At 26.3% G+C, this 18,017-nt stretch overlaps 2 protein-coding genes across 2 annotated transcripts; one reads left to right on the top strand and one right to left on the bottom strand.

Moving 5' to 3' along the window:
- Window positions 1-153: 153 nt before the first annotated feature.
- LOC126905805 (calmodulin-like) lies at window positions 154-1,984 on the top strand. The gene is made up of 4 exons (XM_050685879.1): window positions 154-382; window positions 663-831; window positions 1,267-1,506; window positions 1,875-1,984. The coding sequence occupies exons 1-4, from the start codon at window positions 284-286 to the stop codon at window positions 1,925-1,927; spliced, it is 561 nt and encodes a 186-aa protein (XP_050541836.1). The 5' UTR covers window positions 154-283; the 3' UTR covers window positions 1,928-1,984.
- Window positions 1,985-4,681: 2,697 nt separating this feature from the next.
- Window positions 4,682-5,185, bottom strand: LOC126904148 (neo-calmodulin-like). Its single transcript, XM_050682902.1, has one exon. The coding sequence runs from the start codon at window positions 5,183-5,185 to the stop codon at window positions 4,682-4,684; it is 504 nt and encodes a 167-aa protein (XP_050538859.1).
- Window positions 5,186-18,017: the final 12,832 nt, after the last annotated feature.

An 18,017-nucleotide genomic window follows, 5' to 3' on the forward strand; every position in this document is an offset into this window, starting at 1 on the left:
TTGAGAGTAATCAATTGGTTTATGATAAGCCGATCACTCTGTATGCATATTTATTATATATATTTTCGTTGTTTTCGCGTATAGCAAAATACTATAGACTTGCATGCGCACACAAAATGTGTATTAATAAATGCATTTAAAAAAAAATTTTCATCGTTAAAATAAAAAGTCACAAAAGACTTTTTTAATTTGAAAAAATAAATTGTATTGTCGTGATTGAATAAATTTTTAAAATTTAAACAATTGATCATTTAAAATTAAAAATTCAATACATTTTTTTAATATGATTTCTAAAATTTGGTGTGCATTCTATTTTGTGAGTTGTTTCATACCCATTTTGACAATGCCTTCGATGCTTACTGAAAAAAACAGCCCAATAGAAGTAATTTTATTCAAAATATTAAAAAACAAATTTCAAATTAAAATTCATAGATGTATTAAGGTTTTTAAATATAATATTTATTACTTTCGAGTTCGAAATTTTTTTATATTACAAAAATTATTGTTATTTAATTAAAAATTAAATATTAATTCACTAATGTTTTATACATTTCAATAATTCAATATTTCATATTAGTATTTAAGATTCAACTATTTAATTTATTATAAATAAATTTCACGTATGTTTTTTTCACTAATATATGGAAATTATTTTTTTTTAGGGATATCAAGTGACAGAAGAAGAATTAAATATATTAAAGCAGTTATTTATTGAATTGTCAGATAATAATGACACTAATGTTCCTGTTACGCAAATTATAAGCCTTTTTAAGATGATCGGTATTACTCTTAACGAGGAAGAAATTAAAAAAATACCACTAAAATGTGATGGTAATAATATATTAATTATAAATTAAAATATTTTTTTTTTATACATGAATATATATATATATATGTGTGTGTGTGTGTGTGTGTGTATACTTTATTTGTATTACAAGTCTTTTTAACGGTTATTAAAGCAGTTAACGATTAAAGTAGACAATTTAAAAAAAGACGTATTATGTTATGACAATATTATGTATTCAAAATTTCTTTTTTTTTTAATTAAAGTCCGTTAACTGTTGATTGTTTTTATTTTGAGTGCCATTTAGTCTAAGTCTAATACCTAGAAATTATGATTGTCACTTTAAATAAAATCATTGAGTTTCCAAATTCTCTTCAGAATGATTTTCGAATTAAAAGAATCCTGGCATATGTCAACTAAACAAAATTATGCGATCGTCAAAATATCTAATAATATTTAACATTTTCTAAAAAAAATTTTAGGGCAAAATACTGTAGATTTCAAAACATTTGTAAGTTTATTATATTATATATACTTCGAAAACAATACGGATATTGATGAAGAAAAAGAAACATTCACGATCCTTTCTGAAGGAAAAGGATATATATCAAGAGAAAAATTGAAAGAAATATTAATAGGTAGTAGTCTTTATGAAAGCGAAGACCAGATAGACAATGATATGAAAATGTTTGAAGTAGAAGATGATAAAATGAATTATGATCGTAATGTTGATAAATACTTTAAATTTATAAACTATTTAGATACAATAATTGATAGAAATTGATAAAAATATCATAAGTTATTGATTATACTTTTATAAATAGTCAACTGACATAGTTGATATTTTTCATAAGTTAAAAAACTTATGAATTAAAAACTTAAATGAATATCATTCATAATAAAATAATAATAAATTTGTTTATTAGTATTCTACCGTAAAATACTATATATCAAATAAATATTACGCAAAATCATATAATTTTTGCATACATGTAATTTTTATGATAAAAGTATTCTCAAATACAATTGAACGTATTATAACCATAATAATTGATTTCATTAAAAATGTATTTATCTATTTATGTTTTAGAATATCAAAATTGGATAAAATATACCGAAAAGAAAAATCTTATGTCTCTATAGCATAATTAATTTTTATATTACTTTACAAAGTTTACACTAATAAACTGATTAAACTTACCATACGTTTTTTTTTTTTATAAATTTAATAACAATTAATGATTTTTCTTAAAAAATAAATTTTTCTGTAAATAATAATTTATTTGTTTAAACCACAAAGTTATAATTATCTACTTTGTTTAAAAAGTTATAAGAATGAGCTAAACTATGATTTATACCTTGTAATATTTAACTAAAATAAAATTGAAATGTTCACTGTCGCACTTAAATAAATTTTTAACAAAGAAAAATTATTATACTACTTATACATAAAAAACGATAAAAATAAATTTTATGAATATTAAAGGCCTATTAAAACGTTATCATATTTATTTTAGCAGGTACATTTAGTTTGCTAAATTTTGTTTTTATAAATAATATAAATCGTTAATGTAAATAAAATATAATAACACATTAAGTCAGATCATGGCTTATGTGGACTGTTCACCTATGATCTTATAATTAGTTTGAAAATATTGTGCTCATTAAATTGTTCATAATGAAATTACATCAAATTAAAGTTTTTTCTTATAATTCTGTAAAATCCTATAGTATGAACTATACGAAGAATTACACAAAAAATACCAAGGAATATGATACAAAATATTGAAATGTTAGAATAGCTCTCTATGAGATTTTAAAGTAAAAAAATTAATAATTTTTAAGCACTATAATAACATTATTAAATTATCTAAATTCAAGACTCATTTTGACGTTTAAAGATTCGAGTGTGCAAATCCATTTGGATTAAATATTTTAAATAATTTGATCAGAAAATAACGTTTCTTTATATATTATTTTCTTCTATGGCGTATTACAGGAAGGTATGACTTCATGTCCTTTCAACACAAAAATAATTAGACTGCAAAGATACAATGTTTTCACATTTAAAAAAAGTATCAAAATGTTTTTATTTATATATTCTCTTCCTAGACGAAACCCTAGTTCTACTATTGCTTCTTTTACTTAATTTTGCAATTTAAAAACCATAACTAAGATACCGATCAAAGTCACTCGTCCAGATAGCAAATATTTGCTATCTGTCGATGCAAAACATCATCATTATGCATCAAGCATACTGTTATTAAATAGTAATTGAGACATTATTTAGTAGGTATTCTATTCCTTTATCAAATGGTAGTTTTACCAATAAAAAAATGTAAAATAAAAAATAATTATTAAAAAAGTTATTAATTTAAAAATATTACTATTGTCTCCGATCATCCCTATAAGATAACGACTAAGATCACTTGTATAACCAATTAAATCATAAAATTACATTTCGTTTATATTAATTTTTTTTTGTTTCTATAGTATTAACATCAAATTATAAATTACTATAAATTAATTGTACTATTTAAAGAAATTCGAATTAAACCTGACTGACTAAAAACTTTGAGTATTACACCTTTTTTTGGTGTATACTAAATTTTTCTTTAGTTTATCAATTTACTCTAATTAAATCGAATTTTTTTTCTTATAAATTTAAAATCTAACATGTATTCACATACCGTAATAGATATTATTTAGGTATTTAAAATTATTTTACATGAACAGTATTCATACAAAATTTGATGTATTTATTAAACAGATTTTTAATATCTGTGTCAAAAATAAATTTTTGAAAATTTCCCGCACGTTTGACAAATTGAGACCAACATTAAATTAATGATTTTCAAGAATAATTTTTGATAAAACAATGAAAAACGTCTCGGCGATATATTTTCACCCCAATACTTATAGAGATAACTTGAAAAGAATATTGCTAAAAAATTCAGGTGATGTGACAAGCACAAAAAATTAACATTTGTTAAGAAATTTTTTTAAATAACTATTGCCATCTTATAGCATATTTCTTTATTATTTTTCACATATAAAAAAAAATTTTAATTAAAAAATAGATTTTTTATTATAATTTTTGAAAAATTCTTTTATTTAACTATTTTTTTACAAAACATTTTGATTTGTTGATATCAATTTTAGGACAGATATTCATTGAGTTACATGCCTTTTTGATACAGAGTGAGTATGAATCGCATTTTCCAGATTTATTTTAAGTAATTTAATAAGTCAAAGGGCTATTTTTATAACTATATTATAAATTTACCCGTTGAATAAAGTTTAACATTGAAGCTTTAATTTAGAGTTGTATCAGTTTTACACCTAAGTATCTAAAAAACATATATTGATAAATACAGCCATTACATGAAATGCACGTGATTAAAAGTACACAGTAATTCAAGTACAATATTAATACACAATGAATTTTAAAATTATTAAAATTTTCTACCACGGTATAATTTCTCATAAAATTACAATTCAAAATAACAAAAACATTGCTTTGTAATTAACTAGGCTAATTTTTAGAATCGCATTAATTAATTTCGGTAAAAGTCGGATATTAAATAGAATCTAAGTACCAATGTGTAGTACAACTGAAGGTGCCATATAAATTAATTTTACAAAATAATAAAAAATATTAGAAATTTTAATCTTATTACGTTGACATAATATTTTCGCTTTAATGATGATAATAATTACATAATGGTAGTTTTGTATTCTGTTTGTAGAAAACATCTATTCATCATCTTCCTTTATTTTTAATCCTAGAGGCTATTAAAGTGAAAAAATAATAAGAATACGGAATTTTCTGTATTTATTGACTGCTTGAAAACCACTTTTGAATAAATAGTAAATTTAATTATTGTTTTGTTTAGTTTAATCTGACCCAAACGGCCTAACCATTTTAGCGATAAACTCGTCGTAATCAATTTTGCCTAATTTCGCAGTGTCGATTTCGTCAAGCATCTCATCGATTTCTTCAGAATTTAGAGTCTTATCAAACTCAGTAAGTACTTTGCGAACATGTTCCCTGCCGACCTGGCCAGTATCATCACTATCCGCAGCAGCTAGCAGAGACCTTAGATTTTGGCAACCCTCTTTAAACTTAGCCAACATATTAGCAACTGCCATCGTAAATTGTTCACATGTTACAAAGCCCCGGCCATTCGGATCATACTCGTTTACAATAGATACGACATCGTCATCCGTTGCATCTATACCAAAAGCCCTTAGAGCAATTTCGAGTTCGCGGACATTTAGTTTGTCTTCGTTGTTTCGATCAAATATGACAAATGCTTCCTTTGCCATAGTTCTTAATTCATTTGATATAATACTATCATGATAAATGACTTCAGAAGGCAAATCAACAAATTTGGCCATTGATAAAACTAATTAATGAAGGTGGATATTTAGTTTCCAGATTGATCGAGTCTAGATTAATTGAATTAATACCATAGAAACCTCGAATTTGATTACTATATATATGAGTGTAAGGAAAATTTCACACAATACTAATTTCAAGCTTGCGTATAATTTTTTAATTCTCTTGAAAAACGTGTTAGTGAAATACTTAATTTTTAGTTTATTTCACCGTTATAACAATTACAATAACAGATTTTATAGAAGCTTTAGATGTATATGGTTGTGTGATATTTAGTAAAAAAATGTTTAATATTCAATCATTATTTTTTTAATACAATTTTTTAACTTAAATAAAAATAGATAATTAAAAGGATTTTCTTGTAATAAATAAATAATAGTTTATTACTTTCAATATGTATGATAGGAATGAAAAAGTTCAGGGCTTTTGATACATCGGGGGTACTGCTTTCATCGAAATAAGCGTGGGCGTGAACCGAATAGGGACAAGGCGTTCACAATAATTGCGTACCGTACCATCTGCCATCGTTGCTCGTTTTCATAGTCATACTATTGTAACCAAAAAACCGCACATAAGGTCTCCGCTGACTAGTCTCCCCTCACTTTTAATATCGTTTATTATTATTATTCCTCTACATGTCATATAACTATTATTATTTGTTCCAATTGACTTTAGAGACCCAAATGACGTGATTAGCCAAGTGAGGGTGATAAAATCCGCAGCTATTATTGCCGCCTTTTGTGTTGACGAGCAATCTTCTGTAACCATTCCTAGAACACTAAAATCCTAGATTAGGTCACCAGTAACTAGGTTTTGTAAACTTCAATATTATTCGTTCGGTTTTTATTACCGACACGAATAAAATACATTTACTAAACTCAATAATAAATTAAATTAGAAATTCTAATACTGAACAATTGATATTTTTTAATTATCGAAAATAACAATTTTATAACTATAATAAACAAATAAGAAACTATTCATCGAAAAAATATTGAATACAAAAAAAATTTAATATTTTAAAGAACTAAGTAGTTTTACAAATTAGCTGTACAACTGTTGACGTTGGTCAAACTTTTGAAATTACATAAAATAAAAGGGTTATCTAAAATACAAAAAAAAAATCTATTTACAATAGACTTATTGTGACTTATTATTTTTTTTTTGGGGGAAATTGGTAATCCTTATAATATTTCATCAACCCTCTTTGTATTTGTTAAAGCCAAAAGCTAAATTAATGAAATCTTTTTTTGCAATGTTCAATCGTGAAAATAACATTGAATATTCTGTAAAATATAAAACCTTGTGCAACAACAATATATTTGTTGACAAAATTAACAATATAAAATACAGTTTTAAGCCTATTATTCAAAGTTATTTAAAAAATAACAGAATTATTGAATGCTTACCAAGTTAAAATCTTATTGTTATTACCGTTCAATTAAAAATATTCTCAAATTTCATGAAATAACATAAATACTTTCATTAGAATACATTAAACTCATTATATTAATAACACCTAAGTTCATTTTTATGAATATTGTTATGAACTTTTTTTAGAAATACATGCCAGCATAAAATTATTTAATAAACATATAAAAAGAGGCTCAAAAATATCTAAAATAATTATGCAAAATAATCAAAAGAATATATATAGCTAAAATATAGTGCACTTATAATACACTATGAAATCTAAACTATGTAACATATTCGTATAATTTTTAAGTTAAATTAGTAGTGTTTAGTATTTCCAAAATCTAAAATAAAATAAGTGCATTGAGTAATTTATGGTCAAAATTATTTATTTATTCATTCCATAAAAAGTAGAAATTTAACTACAATTAAATTTGATTCCTATAATAAGAAAATTGAATGAAAACTATATAATTCAACATCAAAGAGATTTGTTCATCAAAATAAAGCTTCTCTCTGTTTCATTTTGTTTATTTATTTTGGAGTGAGGTTAACACTTTTATGGTAAAAAGGAACAGTTAAAGAACAATGCATTAAACCCAAATGAAAGGGGTAGGTAGCAAATAAAATGCTAATACATAAATTGTACTTTACATAAACACTGTTTAAATTTCTAAAAAAAAAAATTTCCATAGTGCATCTTTATTGAGCTTTTTTATACTTATTCCTTTTGAGGATTTGTTGGTATTCTTGTCAAACAACGAAAAGTCCCTTTTAACTTACTGCAACGTTATTTTGTACATATACAAGAAAACTTACATCTTTCTGAAGTCAAATCGTTAAAAAAGTACATTCCTAGTCGATATTACTTTTATAGATGTTAAAAAAACGTATACATCTAATAAATTTATTTATTTTTTCTATTATATGAGGGAATACTGAATTTTACACAATATTCCGTGAAAAAAATGTCCATAGTATAAAATATAAAGTATTTTTAAATATTGTTAATCATATATTATTAATGAATATTGTTATTAACGAATTTGATATTTATTCTACACCCAAAGAAAAACCTCAATCAAAATTGAAAGAGAAATTTTATCAAGGGTTTATGATAATGTTTTATTAATACGAACAAAATAACTATTCTTATAAATAATTATTGTTCAAGACAAGAAAAAAAAATATCATATTGATAAATATATCATTGATTCAATAGTAATGATATATTTATCAAATTGAACAATGAATTTATTATATAGATCGAGGTTTTTCTCTGGGTGTATACATTTCAAACATGAAATTATATTTAACTATTTTCTGTAAACAAATACATTCAAGTTAATTACTGCGTAAGAAGCAAATTTATATCATCTACTTCTTTTGTTAAAAAAATTGTTTTTTTTTTTTTAATATTTTTATGATAATTTTTTGTTTTCATAAGTCCACAAATGATTAAAATTACCATTTTTTTTTTTTTTTTGCTGAAAATATTGGTTTTTGTGTTTTTTTTTATAATTTAATTTATACATAGATTTTTAATTGCCGTATCTTATGATATCTGTTTGTACTTAACATAATCACTCGGACCAAATATATGATGATATATGCAATAATAAATAGTTGGTTATGTTTTGATGAAATATAAATTTTTTTTATGCGATAAAATACAATGAAGAAAATGTGGTATTATTTTATTTTGGGAACTTTAGCATTGAATTCTATATAGTTATATTAGAAACTATATTGTTAAATTAATAATAATGTGCTCTTTATTTGTTCTATACTGAATATATTTCTTTTTAAATAAATATATACTTAATTATCATTTAAATCTATGAAAAACATATTTCAATCGATAGGTTAAAAAATTAAATATTGGTAAAATTTGTTATTTTATTACTATCATTTAACCATCACGTTAAAAATGTTTTTTGCCATTATGGATGTACAAGTCATTAAAATATAGTATTTAAAACACAGATCGGTAATTTATTATCCGATTAATTCCAGTTTATGAGAAAAAAATGTTTGTCAAGAGTTTATTTTTCCTAGTTAAGTAAAGAGTTAAAAATGTATTAATAATAAAATATAGTTATGTATCTTCATTTGATTCGAAAATCTCAAAACATAAATATAATAATAAAATAATTTTATTCATTGTTATCAGCTTTACCATGAAATATAAATAATAACAATTTTTCAGCAAATAATCTCATAAAAAATTTATAAATTTATGAAAAATGGCTTAACAAATAATACTACAAAAAAATAAAATAACCGATACATATTAAAATGAAGATTTATAGTCGTAGTGTATTAATGTACCCCAACAAGTGTTCGATATTTAAACGTTCAAAAGGTGCTCATGATTTCAGCAGTCGAATTGAGGTAAAGGTTGTTGCATCACGCCACAACAATTTTGTTTTTTCGACGAATGTAAAGAAACTTTTTTCATATAATTTAATCACATTACTAGTGAACCATATACCAGTAGTTTTTATTTGCGGGCAATAAATCGGCGAACCGGAAGAACCTCCGAGTGTTTGAGTCGGGACGAGGCGGTAGCTTTTAATCGAATTAACACATCTTTTACCAGTTCGGCACACGGAATTAACTAAAAAGGGGTTTTAGGAGGGGATAGGAGATATGGTGGGTCATGAAGTTGATGCATTGGCATGACCACATGTTCAGTTTTTAACGGGATTGCTACTGCAATCTCGACTTATCATCACCCGACGAGTCTTACTGTGGTTTCCAGAAAATTAAACTCGTCGGATCACTAATGCGCATAAATTTGCTCTCAACAAAGTGCCACTGTTTTCACAGCCATCAGCTAAAATTTGATCAACAACATAAAGGCAATAGATGAAAAAGGCCGGTTGTGAAACTACTATTTTTTTTTTCCATTTCCGCACAAACGTACATTTTTATAGCTGGCTACTTTGCAGATTACTTTTATAACTAAGGTTGGTTATTTTCATTTGTAACACTAAAAACCTCAACTGTTTTACACATAGTCATCAACATACTTGATCCGAATAACAACTACTTGATTATTTTAAATATTAAATTTAGTTTACTTAAATTAATTAAAATTTATTATTATTATTTTTTTTTCATAAAAAACTATAATACAAGTTACTAAAAATTAGACAAATACTTTTTCCTGCTGTGCAATTTACATTACATAACGTCGCTCAATGTTCACTTCTGTTAACAAATACAAAATTTCACTTAAACGTCCCCTATTCATTTTATAATTATTTTTTTATAATATTATTTTCAAGTCAACATGACTTAATTTAATAAAAACTAAATATTGCATAATTCTAGAAGAGTATATTTTGTAATAACGCATAATTATTTAAAAATATATATAATACAATTATTGAAGTACAAAAAAAAAAACTTTACACCAAATAACCACTTTGATTAATAGAAGCAATGAACATGGTAAATATCTATATACTAATGTGCTAATCATCAATTATAAACAAGATAAATTTTTAACAAAAATTGTCCCACACAACTGCTACAACAAATATACAATCCAACTAAGAGTTTTAAAATGTTTATAATATAATTTCAACATCAGATGATGTTCCAGTAAAAAATTTAAAACACATCGTTTCTAATAATTCCACATGTGATCAAAATGTTAATAATTTTTTTCAAAGTAATGTATAAACATTAGGGTGACGCAAAAGAAAACGACCTTGAAAATTGTATAAGCTAAGCGATAATTTTGGACGATAAACAATAAGTAATAACAATAAAAAAGATCATATCATACTATAAATATTTCCACAATACAGTAATCGAAAACAGGAATTTTTGTGAGCGAATAATATGGGCAGTGTCACATCTAATTTTCTTTAAATTTCAAAACCCCTCCCCCAAATTTAATTTCTGTGCACGCCACTGCAATTGCGTATATTCATATTTTTTGTTGACACTCAATACAAGTAGCGATTATAAATAGTATTGTGTTTTTATTAAAATTATGAAAAAAGAAATCATTTTAGGTATATTTTATGTCTTTGTAATAAGTTTATGATATTATCAAAACATTTTTTAATTTAATAAATTTTAATGAGATTCTATAAATATATTTCAATTTTGATACAGCTATTATTTCATCTATACAAATATTTTATAAGAAAGAATTTTAATACAAATATATAATGGAAAAATTTTGAGGAGGCCAAATGATATTTTCACCTTCCTCAAATATATATTTTCAAAAAAAAAAAACACATAATATTCCTAATTTTTAGAGAAGCAAAATCGAAGTATGGGAATGTTTAGCATTCCACTCTACGTCTATATTTTGGTTATAACTTGAATAAGGAAGGAACATTAGAAATTTAACATTTTGACTACTTTATTTCATTAATATTTTCGATTAATATATGTATTTACTACATCTCTAATTAGCAATTAAATCACTTGAAAAGTACTCCATATAACGAGTAATGAAGTTACAATATTTTTTTAATAAAAAATAAACTTAATTACAATGGAATTTATTTGATTTAATTTATATATTAAATATGATATTTATTTAAATTAAATAACTTATACTAATAATAATTCTAATTAGACTCAAGGGCGTATTTAGAAATCGATATCTGGGGAAAGGTGTGACATAATAAAATTTTTAAGTAAAAAGTTACCATGAAAACTTTCCTATTTATTTTTAACTGATTATAAGCAAACAAAAAGGTCAACAAACATTTTTATGTTTAAATAGCACGGCTAATGTAGCCCTCTACATATTCCATCGTGCCCCCTTTAAATACACCCTGACATCACTAGATTCATTTTATTAAATTGTAAAATAAAAATACAAGAATGAAAATAAGACAAATTTTATTTTAATAAATAAACATAATTTAATTGAATTGTATTATTTGAACATTGATTGTTATCGTTAAGTGTATTTACTGGAAAATTGCTTTGAAAAAAACTATAGTTAAATTATTATGTCTCTTAACTAGATACTTACTTTTCAAAAAGCCCTTATTGGATTCAATAATTCTTTAGATTTTATTTTAAAAATTCTTTTAAAATTTGTCCCTAAAAACTCTAAGGTTCCATTCTTTGGTAAAGAGCAGGTTAATAGTGCAAAGTTAACGTTTTGTAATTATCCTCCTTATAATGTAACAAATGCACAATTACAAAATCATGAAATTCTCCCGCTGTCTAATACGAGTACATTTAAATTCAACGTTTTAAACAAAAATAAAATATATAGTTTGGTAAAATCATATTATTAATGTACAATTAATATTCAAATATAAGAGTAGCAATTAGAGTAGTATACACTTTTTGAGCAAAATATTGAAAATGTGATAGGTTAAATTATTTTTAAATTTTAAACAAAACTAACATTATAAGCATCAATTTATTAATAGCGTTTTTAGATATATTTCATACTTGATCATTTATATTAGATATGGGTATCCATGATTTGCTATGTTTTAAAAAACTATATTTTCAAGTAATATCACTAAAAAAATATTTTTAATTACTTGTTCCAATTCTAACAATTTGAGTACATCGCTGTTCTACTTGAATGTATTTGAAAGAATAAATAATAGTTAATTTAAACATTTTTTACGAAAAATGGTTTAATATCTGTATAAGAAAAGACATATGTTCTTAAATATAAGTCAAATGTAATGAATGGACACTCTTGGTAGATAGCGCCATACAATATGTAATTTTAGCGTAACAATAAGAGTTCTTCCTTTTCCATATGATGTTTTATTTTCTCTGGGTAAGAAATAATCTTTAATTTTAAATATTATTTGAGTTGTAAGTTGAAAAACTGCGAGGACTACTACAACTGTCTAAGTCTCACGTTTTATTATAAAAATATTAATATATTTTTAAATTTGTAAGTTGATTTAGTTTATAAACCTAAATATGAATCGTGATGACAATTTTTTAAGTATACGTCAAAATTTAGCTAGTTATTTTTCAATATAAAATAAAATTTAAAAGGGGTAATATAATAAACACTATCCTTTAAAGAAGTGTTAGAACATTTGTATTTTATGAATACAGTAGAATTAAATTTCATAAGGTAATTTTAGTACCTGGAATGACATAATTTTCTAATAAAACCTGTACATCAGATATTTTAGTAATAGTAAAAGAAATCAGGGGATCTATGTTGTTTAAAATTATATAAGTATAACGTTACGTTTTCTAAATTTTAGTAATGTATAATAATAAAATAAGGCAAATCATTGAAAATAGTTTAAACACACTTTATTAATAATAAAGTTTATTATTTTTTTTATTACTAAACGATTTATTACAATAAAATGTTGAAAAACATATACTTAAGCATCATTACCTAAATAATATATAAATTTACAAATATCACGTCATCCTATTTATACTATTAATCAGCACTGAATTAATGGATTACACATAAATAAAAATGAAATCTATACCAATAATAATATTGATTTATAATTATTTCAGTTTTCGTTTTCATTTATCAATGTTATGAAACAACTGCATCACTTAAATATTATACATTAATACATCAACTATTTTCATATAAATCACGATATCGCTTCATTATTTAATTCGATAGAATAACATTTTTGAACACTATTGGACGCATTTTATAAATATCAGTAAATGTTTGAGTTTAATAACAAAAACATTTTTACTCACTCCTATCATTTATTAAGTATGCGTTTCCCTGGCTTATAAATAATATTGTTCTCTTATAGTACTAGTATGGGGGTGATAGAGATCGCATGTGACAACAATTGGGATGGATGTTTTCTGTAGGAGAGGTCAGTGTGAAATTTCCACAGAAGTGTGAAGAGATCGGACTTTGTCGAAGAAACGTAATGTTATCTGGAAGTATATATCTGAGTACATGCGGTCCATTTATTATTTTTCTGATCGTATAGCAATAACCACACAAGAGGTGTCAATGTTTGGCGTTATTGTATGCGCAATTTGTCGTGCTAGATATCCGACACGTGATAAGGCTATGGCTACCGCCAGCTACATTATATCCACAATAATATAATGGGCCACCAGCCAGCATACAGGTCGGTTTTTTATTTAGTTTTTTACCGCCCACCAATAACGTACACATACACAGTGACGAGGGTTACCATTTAAATAATATAAGCTGCGACACGTTTACTTTTTTTATAGGAGCATTGTTGTTTTCGTCGTGTGCATTTATAAATGCCGTGTGTGTTATGACCTTTGGTTGCGGTCGTATTCAAATTTTTTGTGGTCCTTTTGTGTACACAAACATGCACACTTATACATACGCACATGACAATAAATATACATTCGAAAACATACGTAACCTATTCATATTGTAGGCATACAGCGCATGAACTATGTATCATTTGTGTCTGTACACAATGGGTGCTCAATTTATAAATATTATTTGATTTAAATTCCTTCTTTAATAAAATATGAATAATACAAACGAAATCATGATATAATTGAAGTATAATTTAATATAATATAATTATAATACATATAGTACTAATTAAGTAACTTCTAAAGGTTGGTTGGGTTGGGTTGGGTGCAAGTAAAGGGATTGTCATACACAACTGCAAGTTTCAATTTCTTTCTATTTATAAAAAAAAAACATAAATTATATACCACTGAGATTTATAAAGACTTAAAGTGACTTTCATATGATGGCATTAAATATAAACACTAAAAAAAAATTACACTTATTTTTTATCGAATGAGTTTGAAAAGAATAAGATTAATAATTTGACATTAACATCTGAAACAATTTTTTTATAGAATTGTAAATTCATACGATATTATTAGGCCAGTCAACGAAGGAGTAATTTTGGCGAATAGCGGAAAAAATTCCCAACCAATTTTTTTTTTTTTAAGTTGAATTAAGATATGTTTAATGACATACTAAAAGTCCTCATTGATTGGAATTGAGCTTTTTTTTTACAGCCTCGCAAAAGTTCAAAAATATGAGCCTTTTTAATTTTCTCAAAAAATATTTGACTTACAAAAAAAAGTTTCGTACAAAAGTTGTTTAAAATATAATTTTAAACAAAAAAGGTGTCTTATATTTTTTCATTTAAACAAATATTTTTCGAGTTACAATACATTTAATATGAGTACTAAAATTTATTTTTTTCATTTTACGGTTATTTTTTATCATGTTATACTTACATTAGACAAAATGAAAATGCATATGTGTGTATATGTGAGTTTATTTATTTATTGTATCATTAAAGTGTAGTGTATATTAAGATACAACCGATAGAGTAGGTAATTTATTTGACGCTATATTGTTTATAACCCAACTGAACTCTAAATTGTACATTCTTAAACAACAATTATATTATGTCAATTGCCACCGGAATTTCTGGTAATAATAAAGATATTTGTCATAAAACGGCTTTTAGTCAGGTGCTGGAGCTGGTAAAAAGTGTGGCTGCCGAAAAACATGGCTTAAATGTTCTATTATATGTGAACATTGCAAAGGTCAATGGCGTACAAATTCAATAGAAATAAAAATTGAAGATTTAGAAGATTGTACTTTTGTTGAAGATTAAAAAAAAAAATTTGGTTGGGAATTTTTTCCGCCATTTTTCCTTTGTTGTCTGGCCTATATTCACAAATTGCAACACATTTGAACTGGAATTCACTGCGATTTTCTTTGACTTATTTCTCGAAAAAAAATGGTACTCAATTTAGAGATAAAAATAACTACTGCACTCAATAAATAATTATTGTTTCTATACGCTATCATGTTTATTGAGTACTAAAACACTAAAGTTGCTCACAATTATCAATCTAAATATTACAGTTTAGAATCAATGGCGTCGTGGGTTTGTGAATAATATGATATCATATTTTTATCCAATTTCTATTAATTATAAAGTATTTTTCGTTTAAAAAGTTAAGAAATAATATGTTATGTTGCTATTTATAGATAATTATATTCCTAAATATTATTGCCGTCATCGTTTGTACCTAAAAAAGTAATTTAAAAGTATAATGAGTGTACGTGACGTTAGTGTTGTACACTTGTACATGGCACATTATATTAGATATAATGTGTCCCGTCGAATTTTTCGATGGGACCTGATCGCATTCGCGATCGGTCGGCCGTTAAACACAAACAGTCATATTAGAGAAGTGTCGAGGTCGCTAAGTGGTGGGACCGCAAAAGCAAACGTAGAAGTTGATTTGCATGACGGCAAAAGCAGTAATAATAACAGTAGTGGTCGTCTCCGTCACACGCGCGTCACAGTTGGAGGGGACCCGTCTTTTTGTCCGTGTTAATTACACGTCCACGGCAATGTTTCTTCGTGAACGCTTCCGCGTTTACAATTAACCGCGATCGGGGACGGCCATGGCGGCCGACCGCACTACCACAGGAGCGACAGAGAGCAGTGTATTAATAATAACTCGTGCGAACGGGTAGAAGGCTGTGCGCGCGAGGCAGACAGACCCTGTAGGTGTATAATTTCGACCAAATGCAAATCAGCGGTGCCAAACACACACGGGAATCGTTGTGGCGCGGGGGGGGGGGGGGGGGGCAGTGTTTTGCGGTTTGATGAACTTCAATACAACCCAGTACACCGTGATTCGCTAAATACCTTCTGTCCGCCGCCGTCTCTGATGAGACCCTGCAGTGTTCATTACTTAACCGACAGCAAGTTTTCTCACAGACACCGTCGTGCGAATTAACCTACACCGCGTGTGCATCCAGACATGAATACAACTGCTCCTCGAACTTCACCATTAGCTTCTCTTCACGTTACACGTCTACTGCGTGCGAAACTCGCCGAAATTCAATTAATTCCCGTCGTCGCCTCGTGTTCAATGGATAAACCCCAATAATTTTATTTATATCTGTTTACACATATAAATTGGAAATTTCCTCTTACGAGTAATCAACGAACGTTTTGGAGTCAATAGACAATATATGAATAGCATTATACGCCCGTCTTATAATGTACGACAGTATTTAATTTGTGTTGATTAAAAATTTGAGTTTCCAAAACGGACAAATATTGTTCAAATTCCGATTATTGAAAAATAACTGTCGTTTGCGAAATTTACTATGTAATAATTTTCACGTTTTTATTGTCGAATAATACCTTATAAGTATTGTAAAACAACCAGTTGAAAATTATAGTTTTAATAATTAATAACGCGACTGTTTTGCGTAAATGTTTTCACATTTTTCTAAAGCATAATAACAGTCGGCAATGATAATATTTTTTTACTTACAGTCCTTTGCTCGAACTATCCGGATGTGTATAATTGACTTTAAGTGGTAAACGCTCTTGGTCACGGTAACCGAGGGGTTTTAGTACACTGCTATTATTATACTCTATCAAATATTATAAAACGGCTATAATTTAGTTTGGAAAACGTCATAGTGCTGTAAAAAATAAATAACGACTGACCTTACACACGTTATTAATTGGAACCGGACAGCATGAAAATATTCTGAGACCAATTTCTCGAACGACCCCCGGAAAGATCACAAGATAACGCGACATGCATTATTATTATTATTACTTCTATTTTCTTCATATTGTATCGTACATTTTTTTACAGAATCAATTAGTGTCTCGGGGCACTAGTCTCTACTTACGATAAAGAGTCACCTGCTGTCCCTTTTGCTGCTTGGAAATCCACTGCAGAAAGCAATAGCAGAGACGGTTATTGAAACCCATCGAAGTCGCAGTAGAATAACCAAAAACATAACAACATCTGCCGGTATCTCCGGCGTTCAAACAGTTCATTACATCATTTTACTGGGTTAATTTGATAGATAAGAATCACTTTTATACTGCGGAAGTACAACTGGTTTCATAAGTACACAGCCACGTACACCGTGAATATGTAGAGGTCCTAAAACCGCCTTTATTTCGATTTCAACTGCCACAACTCTCAAGTTCATAATCTGAACTCAATAATAATATTACTGATAAAATGACAATGAGAGTTTTTAAAGTAGTTATACGCATAGACGTTATTTGACACAAAATGTTTCAATAACCTTATTATGTACAACTTTTTCTATCTAAAATTTCAATTTAATAATTTTTTGTTATACAATTCTACGTAGTTTTTCTGAAAATTTTGGAGGAGCTAATTTTGAAATTGGATGAGCTAAGCCTCCCCTAAGTTACACTTATATGAAAACATCGTATTATCAATAATGTACAAAAGTACTTGTTATTTATCATTTATGATTAAATTAAGTAATGTTAGTATTTAAAAAAACATTATTAGCAAAACAATTATTTTAAATTCAAAAATTAATGATACTTAACTAGATTTTATAATTTGATATGATTATTTCAAAAAACTTCTTTCTCAAAATGTATTTGAAGAATGTTAAAAATCACAACATTTATT

Source organism: Daktulosphaira vitifoliae, unplaced genomic scaffold (assembly GCF_025091365.1).
Source record: "Daktulosphaira vitifoliae isolate Bord-2020 unplaced genomic scaffold, ASM2509136v1 Scaffold_4, whole genome shotgun sequence".
NCBI classification, from domain to species: Eukaryota; Metazoa; Arthropoda; class Insecta; order Hemiptera; family Phylloxeridae; genus Daktulosphaira; species Daktulosphaira vitifoliae.

What these genes read in the sequence shown, in the direction of transcription:
- LOC126905805 (XM_050685879.1), top strand. Translation starts at nt 284, where the DNA reads ATGATTTCTAAAATTTGGTGTGCATTCTATTTTGTGAGTTGTTTCATA. An exon ending in AAAAAAACAGCCCAATAGAA is followed by an intron (nt 383 to 662) that starts GTAATTTTATTC and finishes ATTTTTTTTTAG; the next exon opens with GGATATCAAGTGACAGAAGA. An exon ending in TGATAAAATGAATTATGATC is followed by an intron (nt 1,507 to 1,874) that starts GTAATGTTGATA and finishes TTTATGTTTTAG; the next exon opens with AATATCAAAATTGGATAAAA.
- LOC126904148 (XM_050682902.1), bottom strand. Translation starts at nt 5,185, where the DNA reads ATGGCCAAATTTGTTGATTTGCCTTCTGAAGTCATTTATCATGATAGT.